The 12369-nt window shown below is 32.5% G+C and overlaps 1 protein-coding gene across 2 annotated transcripts in view; it reads right to left on the bottom strand.

The window, feature by feature from the left end:
• The window catches only part of LOC128985809 (esterase FE4-like), a 41729-nt gene extending 41344 nt beyond the window's left edge, over positions 1-385 (bottom strand). The window contains exon 1 of one of the 2 annotated variants that reach the window (XM_054405695.1): positions 68-385. In XM_054405695.1, coding sequence (XP_054261670.1) covers positions 68-262 — 195 coding nt within the window. In that variant the 5' untranslated portion in view covers positions 263-385. The remainder of the gene's footprint in view (positions 1-67) is intronic. The other variant, XM_054405694.1, reaches the window with a different exon arrangement.
• Between the last annotated feature and the right edge of the window lie 11984 nt (positions 386-12369).

The following is a 12369-nucleotide window of genomic DNA, read 5'->3' as shown; positions in this document are numbered from 1 at the left end:
GTATTAAGTTATTTTGACAGAAGTACTGTAATTTTTAAAAATAAATAACAATTTAAGACAAAATTACCTTTAGTCGGTTACTTCCAGTTGGGGGTTCAGCAAATCGCACTCCAATAAATGATAATATCGGTTTCCCAGTCCAAGATTTTACTATTTTCCCCCTAAGCTTCCCTTGAGCCGTGTGAACGATAGGCGCATGTTGAGCAAATGCGGCAACAATGGAAACAAATAAAAACACTAACAAAACCAAAAGTGTCTTCATCCTTCCTGTATTGACAGACTTCTGTTTTGAAGCGCAGTAGAGTTTGCAATTTATATTCTGGTCTTATCACATCTGCAAACTCGTTAAACGAGATTTACTGTTCTTAGAATGGTTACAACCAACCTGGGCCATCCCGAGTATAATGGACTGTTGCCATTTCCTCATTGAGTGAGGTTAAGTGTTCAAATGTTCTTGGTAAACCCCAATGGTTAGTATGCAACAATGCAACAGACAAGACCTGTGATTATGTGGATTGTTTATCCAGAGGTCACTGATTGTCACAGTTAGATACTAATCATGTAAGTGAAAACAATACAGAAAGATGGAGAAGTGGTGTTATTTGGTTGGAAATAAACCATGTGTATTTACTTTTTATTGATTGTGTGACACAATAAATTGTAAAAAAATATACCAACAAGTTGTTTTGCCCGTCGTTCGCAACGGGGCAAGGATACTTAGTAGAATAACGTGGGTCTCTACAAAAAAAAAAAAAAAAAAAAAAAAAAATGCCTTTGACACAGCAAACCTGCAGACTAAGCGAATTTCCATTTACCTGATTGGATTTACACTAAAATATCTCCCTAAAATATTACATTTTATTCCCTATTTAAATAGCATTAGTTTAACGAGTACTTAGGTTTTCTGCAACAGGAAGTGTTAAAAAGTGTTCTTTTGTAACATTTTAATATGTAGTTTTGTATGCAATAAATGCATTTCAAAATTTAATAAAAATATGTTCATAAACAAGCAAACTACAACAGTTTATACTTATTCTCCATAAAAACAACATGGGGATTTTAAATTCAGAATTTTTTTAAAATTTCTTTGTAACCATTAAGCGCATAATAGCGCTTCAATATACTGTACTAAATAATTTGTTTTTTAAGCTCTACCGAATTGGAAAGAAATTGTGAACCTTTATGTTTTTAGGGTAAAAAATGGGAAAAACCAATTTTCATCCCATAAAACCCCGTTCCCATCATGCTTTTTCGCGTGCTCGTTCAAATAAATGTAGGTTTACACATTTATACCAAGTTTCATCAAAATCGGAGCATTTGTTATCGTGCTAACGGACACATGTATATGAATTTGAACGGATGTTGTTTTTGGCCTCTAGGGACCTCAAAACGAAAAAGTAAATCGGTCCCAGATCCAGGTCTTACCATGAGTACTACGGGGAAGGTATGGGGGTTTAGAGAGTGGGATAACCTTTTGCGCCGTTCCGGCCAAACCTCGCATGCGGGGTTGGTCCGGCAGATTGGCCACACTTAAACTTCAACTCTCACTTGTTAGGTGCGGAGAGCAACCTTCTGACACTGGGTGTTGGTCCACCTACAGAACCAAGTGAAGGAGGCCCTAGACTAACGTGTAATGTGATCCGTGCTGAGAGTCTCGTGGCACTGTGGGCCTAATGTCTTAATTAATGGAGCCTTCTGGGAACCAGGGGGAACCCAGTCGTATGTACCCCTTACCTCTCTACTCGGGTCACTGGAAAGGTGGACCTTAGATACCCGGTATTCGAGGGAACAATGTAGACGATCTGACCCCAATGAATGAGGAAGGTGTACTGAAATCTGGCCCTGGGTACCAGTCTTGCGATAATCGCGCAGCGACTGAAGCTCAGAACCTCAAAAGAGTGCAGTTCACTCCTAGCAATGGCGGGTGCTAAAGCTAGCTGCGCTCCAAAGCTGTTTTTTAGAATGGAAGACGATCAAAAGTTAATTCACAATGAAACAAAACAAAATGTAATATGAAAAAAGAAACTTTGCATTGTCATTGCGCAAATGGTTGTCCGTTCTTGGAACAGTCAAGACCTCGTCTTTTAACTCCTCACTGAGGAGATACTTTAAAAGGTTGCATCGCGCACTCATGAGTTCACTATTGTGAGCGCTGGTATTCAACTAACTATGAAAAATTGCGCGGCCACCCAAAACCAATCGTTCTAAGAAAAACTGCTGCCGCAACAGCGATAGTAGCTGAGCAATAATCTCTGTGTGGCTATCGTTACAGTCGTTTCAAGCAAAATGGTCCTTTAAAGAAATGTTAAAAGCGAGTTTGGTACACTTGATTACAAATGATAGTGAATACAATTTGATAATTAGACACAAATTTAATACCTAACTCATTGGAATCTCAACTCAAAAACAAACAATAATAAAAATAAAATAAAAACAATTAAGAACAGCTGATAAAGAAAAAGGTTTTACAGTAACTCTTTTTTAACACAGCATTGTTGTTAGAAAAGTTATTGTTGAATCTCTTTGAACAGACATAGAAATTAATCATACTTTGAAAATTGGGATTAGAGTTTAAGTTAGTATATAAGCGTTAAAATTAGTGTACACAATTTTAAATCACACCAAACGTTATTTTTTTAATGATCATTAAAATGAGGGATCACAACATGGTTCTTTACATTTTAAAATTTTGAGTTGTCCCCTATCTACCCTAAAAGGGGGAGGGGGCAACATTTTGATTTCTTGCAAAAGGCTAGAAAAGTCATCATATTATCATAAGTTGAAGTTGCAAGATTTTATCGTAAGCCGTTTAGTTTATTTTTGGGTGTGTTAAGACTTTTAGCGAATTTCCCTTATAGGGAATAAGCTATTACCGTAGTCCTCATGGTAAGACCTGGACCCGGGACCGATTTACTTTTTCGTTTTGAGGTACCTAGAGACCAAAAACACCATTCGTTCAAATTCATATATATATATATATTTATATATGTGTCCGTTAGCGCAATAAGAAAATAACTTGAGCAAAAATCATCCGATTTTGATGAAATTTGGTACAAAAGTGTAAATCTACGTTTATTCGAACGAGTTCGCGAACCAGCATGATCAGACTATGGGAACAGAGGTTTATAGGGGGTTTTATGGGGCAAAAATTGGTTTTTCCCATTTTTGACCCTAAAAACTTAAAATTTAGCATTTTCTTTCCAAACCATTTTGTAGAGCTTTAAAAAACAAATAATTTAGTATATTGAAGCCTTATTATGCGCCAAATGGTTATGGAGAAAATTCCCAAAAACTGTAAATTAAAAATTCCCATGTTATTCTTATGGAGAATAAGTAAACTGTTGTAGTTTGCTTGTTTATACTAAACTATTAACATTTTACAAAAAAAACACCTTTTTACCCTCCCTGTTGCAACAAACGTAAGTACTCGTTAAACTAATGTTATTTAAATAGCGAATAAATGTGATATCTTTAAGGAGACATTTTAGTGTAAATCCAATCGGGCAAATGGAAATTTGCTTAGTCTGCAGGTTTGCTGCGGCGGGGTATTTTAACACTCTGTATATATAGATTTACTTATCTATATAATTAATACGCTACATGAAACTTTGTCGGTTTAACTCCTCCCCGCCATTTCTTAACCGATTTTATCCATTGACGTCTCATTGGAAAGAGCGTGTGGCGTAGATTTTCAAACTGATCTTATATTTTTTTAAAGCCCCTCGGGCTCTGCCCCAGTGGCTGTTAAAGTTCCCATGTTATCCTTATGAAGAACATAATTGTTTACATTTTGATCAGCTGTATAAATAATTCAATTGCTTTTATTTATTTTTCAAATCAATGAAACGCATTGGAATTTGATATATTTTACCAAATTAAAAAAAAATGAATTGACATAGTACTATATTTCTTAAGAAATCATTGAAAGAACCGATTTGTTAACCATGGAAACATAGCAAGGTTTCCGCCACCAAGTAGAAGAAATATAGAGATTTAAAAAAAATTACCACACACCTACAGCTACCTACTTTGTATGGTCGCCATTTAATAAGAATAAAGTATAAATATGAAGATTCCCACAAATAACGTACAAGGATGTTGGCCAAAGTGCTACTATTTTGTAGGAAACATGGGCATGATGATTGGCAAAGGAAACCCATCTAAGTCTGAATTAAACTGGTACAACAAGGACATTAATCATTTAATAAATATATGTTTTAATAAAAAGTCAAGTGATTTTAAAAGAATGTGACTAGATCCAAGAAACCTTAATAAAACTCCCATTGAAGAATTCGCATTATTCACATTTAAGGGAAACAAAAAACCATCTGAACGGCGTTAGGTCTTTCAATTCTGCATTTTTTCAGGTAAATATAATTTACGATATAACAGTAACCAGCCAAATGAATGCCAATTGATGCAAATAAAATTACGACAGAGAGGTTATGCAGAAAATCAGGTAGTTCTTAGTCGTGTAAACAAAATGTTATCGCTAAAAAAAATCTACTGAAATTTGTAAACGTACTGGTGACAATGGGTGGTACCATGCAGACTACATTATCATTGAGGAAGATCAACATGGAAAACCTAATACGGCTATAAGTGGGAAACATTTAAAAACCAGATCAGCTTTTGAAAAATGGTAAAATATTTACAAGAAATGTTGATTATATGGAACTGTTAGGTACATAATCTATGAGTTGAATCTTTTAAACTTATCGGGAATTATGATGACTTTAATTTTTTTTTTATAACTACGTACGTCTTTGCAATTGCTTGATTTCGAGCAACGTATACACTAGTGCTAAATTATTGCAAATATGGTACCGGTACTCACAAAACGCTTGTAATTGAGATGGAATATAAAAAAGTACTAAATTACCTTAAGGGATATACAAAAACCCGCCCTTATTGTTTTGTCTTCACTCTATCACCCTAATGACGGGATAGTTTGTTGAATGATAACCTAATAAAACCTGACGTCATTAAGAGTACAGTACCTATTAACTTTCTCATCAGGCTCAACAAAAACTATATTTGCCAAAGATACATGTAATATTGATTTTTAAGATGATTAAAAAATTGGTTATCATAAATTTAAAAAAAATAATTTTTAAAGCTTTTTTTGCTTTAGTTTTTTTATAAATGATAAATGATTTGTATATTATATGAAATGATTTATGTATACGGGTCAAATTTTAAATTAAAGTTTTCCTTCAACTAACCCATAACACGCTTTACAAATCAATCATGATTAACTCATAACAGTTTAATAGTACACTTATTACAGTTATTATCTTAAATATACATTTAACAACAAACTTGGTTCTGCTTTAGCTTAATATTTTAACTGCAACACTTATCTTAAAACCCTTGACATTGATCAGGAAAGCGGATACAAGTTGGGAAATCAGTCCTGGTCATGATAACATTGCTATCCATGACAGTGAAAAGATAAAAATATTTTTCTCAAGGTCACTGAACCTATAAGGATTTATCAAAGATGTAGGAGAAATATTCCATTGAAAAATCTGAATAATGAGATTGTTTTCTTGGGTTTTGACCTGATTTGATAATAAAACTAGTTTGCCATTGGAGGTTTCCACATCTTTTATTTTGTTTACACTTATAGATTTAACTAAACTGATTTAAAAATAATAATGGAGTATCATATTCACGTTCAATATAGTTAAAATATGATCACAGAAAGAACTTAAAGACTATGATAAAAGTATCAAAAAAATTTTTTTGGTCCTAATAAAACTTTCGGTAGGTTTGTTATGCATGCTTTATTTATATTTTTGTATTTATGGTAAAGAAATTACGTTTGAATTTTCTGTATAATTTAAATGCTATCTCCCCCCACAGACTGTTTGTATAGCTTTTTTGCTTTTAAAGAATTTCATGGGTGTGGGGGGAGTATCCCCATAGTATAATCCCGTAAAAAGTATGTGATTGAAAAAACCCAAAATAAGTAACACGAAGGTATTTATTGCTAACAAAATCTCTTGCGTTTTCAAATTAGATAATTTACTCTGGAAATTCTTTTACATGTAATTTCTAAGTGCTCTTGCCAATTTCAAATCAATTTGGAAACCTAATAACTTTACTGACTTTAATTGATTGTAAAGTGGGGGATATACTCAAGAGAATTTTCTTTGTTTTTTCCTTATTACAAATCATATTATTTGAAGAAAACCAATCTGCTGATGTTATTGATTCATTAGTAATTAAATCAAGCTCATAGCTCATGAATATCTCTATGTGTTGCAATCAAAGTTGTGTCATCAGCATATACAACAGTGTCTACATCAACATTCCTCGGCAGGTCATTTATCTAGATTAAAAACAAGAAGGGTTCCAAAACTGACCCTGTGCAGCCCTGTGGAACAACTACTTCAACCAATCTGACTGATTGCCTCCACAGATACATGCATTCTATTGATTAAATAAAATTTCAATATTGATTAAATAAAATAAAGTTTCACTGTAATACTAAAAAATTCAAGTTTTTTGAATAAAATATCAAAAGGTAGAGTCAAAAAGTTTTAGGAGATCAAATAAAGTTAATGAAACAGTTTTTTATGTTTTCAAATACGTTTAAATTTATTCATTTTTTATTTGTTTATTAATCGCAAATGAATTTCTATTGCCTTGGTAATAACAAAAATAAGAAAAGTGTAAATATAAACATTTAAGATTCAATGAGCCGTTCAGTTGTTTACAATTGGCAAAAGTCACTAAAACTAACAAAAACTGAGTGCATTTCCTCTTGACTCACAATCAACAAGTATTCTTTACTCTCCATTGTAAATTAGTGCTACAGCTTTTTCGGTTTGCCTGGATAGCAATGTTGCTACTTTTGTCTTGCCGCAGCCTTGTATTAGAGGAGGCTGTGCTTGTAATACAAATTAGTTATCAGCTGTTTGATATTGTGAACATTTTTATTTGTTTATATTTGGATAATCTTTATTGATTCTTGTTGTCATGGAGAAAATAATATTTACTAGTGAGTATTATTGTTCTAATGTGAAATGAATGTTAGTTTGTTAAAGCATTAAATATCTTTTACCTAACCCGCCATGTTAAACTTCCCTATCCCAAGCGTGATGTATATAACTTCGTTACTTCTCGAGTGATGTAAAGTTGAAAAAAAAACTCACTCGGTAATGTAATGAAACCGATTTAAATAACATTGAGTGCTTAACTTAAAAAATATACCTCTATGGAGCCAACGACGTTCAACGCTAGAAATCAGCTGTGCGCTTGAATTTTATTGTTATGTTTTGAAGAATTTTCCTAACCTAGCTTTTGTTTGTAAATGAACGTTACTGTTAGAAGATGAGTGAAATGGATAATGAAAAATATTGTTCGTAACCTCCTGTATACTGTTGGGTCAGGTAAAATCTTGTACGTTACACGTTACGCAAGAGCGTGTTTACATCACTTCGGTAAATTATGCAACTCGCTTCCGCTCGTTGCACAACATTCACCTGCGTGATGTAAAAACGCTCTTACTACACTTGTAAGGTAAATAGCTATTATTTAACTCTCATTTGTCAATTTCAATCACTGATCAATTCTTGTATCTTTGCCATCAAACACATGTGGTTATATTTAGTAGACATTGGCACACTCAAATGTTTCCATTGCACTGTTTAAAGTAAATACAGTAATAAGACTGCATAATAGCCTATTTAGATAAACATATTGATTTTATAATAGCAGTTATATTTAAAACTGCTTATTCTTGTAGTTATTTTAATTCCCAATCACATAAGATAAATATTATTTGTTATAACCTAATTTAGATTATTTAAATAAAATCTGTAAAATACTACCGGCCTACTTATTCCAAATACTTATTTTCAAATAGCTTGTAATACTTTCTCTGTACTACTTGATGAGTTTTGGTCATCATCGGAATTTTTATCCTTTAATAATTGTTTATTTATCTTTTATCCTTTGTACTGTGCTTAGGTCGTATATTGACTTGATTTTAAAAATATGCTATGATTCTTTTTGCTTTAGCGAATTTCCCTATAGGGAAGTAGTCTATTACCGTAGGTGGCACGGTAAGACCCAGGACCTGGGACCGATTTACTTTTTCTGTCCCCAGAGGCCAAAAACACCATTTGTTCAATTTTTCATATATATATATATATATATATATGTATTATTTTCTTGCATGTTATATATATATATATATATGTCCGTAAACATGATAACTTGAGTAATTTTTGTCCGATTTTGATGAAATTTGCTTTAAAGGTGAAAGGCGGGATAAACTTGAATGAGCTTGCTAACCAGCATAATCGGACCATGGGAATGGGGTTTTACAGGAGATTTTATGGGGTAAAAATTGGTTTTCCCATTCTAGGCCCTCAAAACACAAAATTACCCAGTTTCTCTCTAGGCCTTTTTAAAGAGATTAAAAAACAAATAATATAACTATGAAAGTGTTTTTGTACGGTTATTGGTAAAGGAGAAAAAAAATATAAATTAAAAATTCCCATGTTATTCTTACTCTCGAGATTATTGTAAAATGTTGTAGTTTGCTTGTTTATGGATATATTTTGATCAAACTTAGCAAATTTATTTATTTTATACTAAGCTATTATTATTTTACAAAAAAGAAACAAAAACACTTGATTAGTTTCCTTGTAGCAGCAAACCTAGGTACTCGTTAAACCTATAATGTTACTTAAGTTGATTTAATTCAAATCAATTCAGACAAATAGAAATTCACTTAGTCAGCAGGTTTGCTGCGGCAGGGGTATATTGTTGTTATTTTGTAGCCATGGCAACCCGTAAGACCAATATTAAAGTTTAAAAACTAAAGTGAGCTGGACGACACATCACTTTTTGGCAACCCGCCGCCATCTTAGTTAGTTTTTATGAAAAAGTAGTATTTATTATATGTGACACAATCCATTCCGACTTTGTTGGTCACCGATGCAGTATTCAAGTATCAAGTAAGTAAGTTACTTTTAAATTGCAGTATTTAGGCATTATCAAAAATAGAAATAGTTTTGCCTCAAACCTTCATAACATTTGTTGATACAATCTTGGTAAGTTTGGCTAAAATATGTTTAGCCATTAATGAGTCATAGTGTTAGAAAGTTTGCATTGCCGATCCCAAAGACCTTCGCTTCGCTCTGCTCAATTATACTTTTTTTCCTAAACTTTCCTCAACGAGGAGGTTTACTTTGCTTTGTTATGTGTTGTACACAGTAGATGGAACAATGGTGAAGTAATATTACAGCACTGGCCTTATCCGTGTTGTGTGAATCAATGTTTACCGCAAATAATTAAAATTACATTCTCTGTGTTTATTTTTATGGAACTTTTCCTTCAACTTGCATTAAATATTTGATGTTTACCAGTTAGTCAGCTTCGATCTTGTTCAAATACTGGCTATTCCCAAACTAAGAAGTTCCACGGTCTTTGACATTTAGATAATATTGTAAGTAAATTATTATTGTTACATTGTACAGTGACTCAATACTGAGTAACATGTCAATAAGCAGTGCGTTTGCTGTTATTTTACAAATAAAAAGTAACAAGTAAATTTAATGTTGTTAAACCGTCTAAGGATTACAAAATAGTGTAAAACATATAACAATTTAATGATAATATTGATATTAAAATTACAAACAACTCATTAAGCTAACTATTATGAAAAAAAAAAATGTTATGAGAACTATTCACTACCAAAAGGGTACTGTAAAGTAGAAACAAGATCACAGTTTGTACTACAGTAGGGTATCCTCTTGCCAAATCGGCTCAATGTCTCTAAAACTGAGAAATTCAAAAATATAATTTAAACAATCTATATATAATAATATATACAAACAATTATTGGGTTTTCTTTTCCGAGTCGGTTTGTCTCTTCTATCCGACCAATTTGCATAATTTTGGTCTTGAACTAAAGGTATGCACGCACAGATTTGCCATCAAGCATCGGCATTTGTTTATCTGACGTATATATTTTGAGTTATGCACAAAAGAACTTCCTTCCTTTACATTTCTTATGGAGTAAAATTTGGTTGTTCTTTTATGAGTTCGTTTGGCTCTTCTACCCGACTAGTTTTCATAATTTTGGTCTTAAATTAAAGGTATGCACGCACAACTATGCCATCAAGCATCATCATTAATTTATCTAATGTATTACTCAACGGAAAAACATAAATTTGATTGTTTTGCGAATTCTTACCTAAATTAAAGTTGTATACTACACTAGTTCTACTTCAATTGTCCTATATGTTTTGGTCTAAGAACCTTTAGTGAAATTCCAGCTCGGACATACCTGAAACAAACTGCTGAATCACAAATCAACAATAATTATAATTATTTTAGGACTTATCTGCAATCAACGATACATAACTCCATTTTTTTAGTCATTTTATATGTCTTGCTCTTAAAATACTCCTAGAAATAAAGGCTTTCATTAATTATTTAATTCATTCATTAACTTTCATTAATTCATTAATCCAAGGATTGATTAATTTTCAAGAGTTTGCAAATGAGCAAGATCGGGTAAAGTGAACAGGGTGTTATAAAGTAATTGTAAAAAATGAGGTTTTCAAATTTTTACCCTTAAAACATATGATTGCCAAATTTTAACTGCAGACATCATATATGTGGTACATATAGGTGAATTCCTCACAAGATCCACATCAGACTTGACAAATTAACAGGATTCAAACCCTGGATCTACTGTTTCCTCACTTTGGAGGAATCAACATACATGTCAAGCGCCTCTAGGTTGCAGTCATGACAGGCATAGTCTCCAGCCACTTAATCAAGTTATGCTTGCAAATAAGTTGTAAAAGAAAGCTTGGTTTTTTACTCATAAAGCCTAATATATTGGGTTTTTAGTTTTTATAACAAAAACTAAAAATAATGGATCAAGAAAATTGGAAATCCTATACACAGTCGAACCTCTATAAGACAAATTTCAAGGGTTGGGGGGAAATTCGTACTATTGAGGTATTCTTAAAAAGAGTTTCGTTTTATCGAGGTTTAATACTGCCTTTATTCATCTTATAGAGGCGTCTCCTCTGCATAGGCACGAGCCAAACAATGACTAAGGAAGGAAGAGGAATGGGTGGGGGTCTCAACTTTCATCTTGAGACAAGCTTCGGTTTGTTTTGAAAACATACTATGGAGATTAAGATCACGAGAAATTTGTCTTATAGAGGTCGCATTTGTCTTATAGAGGTTATGTGCTAAGGATATTCGTTTTATAGAGGTTAATCAGTCCTAGCCCATGTTACAAATAAATTTGTCTCATGAAGGTTTTTAACCTAATTACAATTAAATGTATTTAATTAACATTAGGCTTTATGAGTACCTAGGCTTGCTGCTACATGGAGGGTAAAAAGTGTGTTTTTTTAGTAAAATATTAATAACTTAAATAAATTTACGAAGTTTGATCTAAATATATCCATAAACAAGCAAGCTACATTTTAAAATATTATCCATAATAACATGGGCATTTTAAAAAAACAATTTTTTGAATTTTCTCCCTAACCAATAAGTGTAAAAAAACACTTTGATATACTAAATTATTTGTTTTTTATGTATTTTTTAAGCTCTTTAAAAAGGTCTGGAGAGAAATTGGGAAATTTTGTGTTTAGAGGGTCAAAAATTAGAAAAACCAATTTTTACTGCATAAAACTCCCCGTAAAACCCTGTTCCCATAGTCCGATCATGCTGGTTTGCGAATTCATTTAAGTTTATCCCACCTTACACCTTCAAACCAAATTTCATCATAATCGGACAAAAATTACTCAAGTTATCGTGTCCACACACACACATACATATATATAAATTTGAACAAATGGTGCCTCTGGAGACATCAAAATGAAAAATAAATTCATCGACTGTAAAATAAATTAAAGTATTGTGGATTGCCAGGCAAAAATTTCCATCATGATATTGAAATTGCACTGAAACTTCAATTATAAAAGCCAGAATTAGTTCCCTTTATATTTGTTCAAAAAATTTAAATAAACTATACCAATACCGTACCGAGCCATGGCTCGGTCCCCCGGTACTAAATGGGTCCCGTAAGTAAACAGCGCAACTCCGGGAAATGGTTTTATGGGTCAAAATAAAGAGAAAATCACGAATAACACTTTTTCCAAAATCGCTTTGTTAACCCGATATCTACCATTTTGTTTTTTCACATTTAAAGTTTTTCAGTCGATCATTATGAATCTTGGTGTGTATGTTAAGGTGGAAGAGACCCATGTTAGGGAAAAAATCATCTTGATTTAGCTTATGATTTTAAAATGGTGGCCATTTTATTTTTTTTAAACTTAAATGACTACAAAATGGCTGATTTTATGATAAAATATCAAG

This window comes from Macrosteles quadrilineatus, unplaced genomic scaffold, assembly GCF_028750875.1.
Source record: "Macrosteles quadrilineatus isolate MER2022 unplaced genomic scaffold, UCM_ALF_1.0 Scaffold_2__2_contigs__length_208266976, whole genome shotgun sequence".
Lineage (NCBI taxonomy): Eukaryota > Metazoa > Arthropoda > Insecta > Hemiptera > Cicadellidae > Macrosteles > Macrosteles quadrilineatus.
The sequence above is the reverse complement of the archived record's forward strand: the minus strand, read 5'-3'. Positions and strand labels throughout refer to the sequence as shown.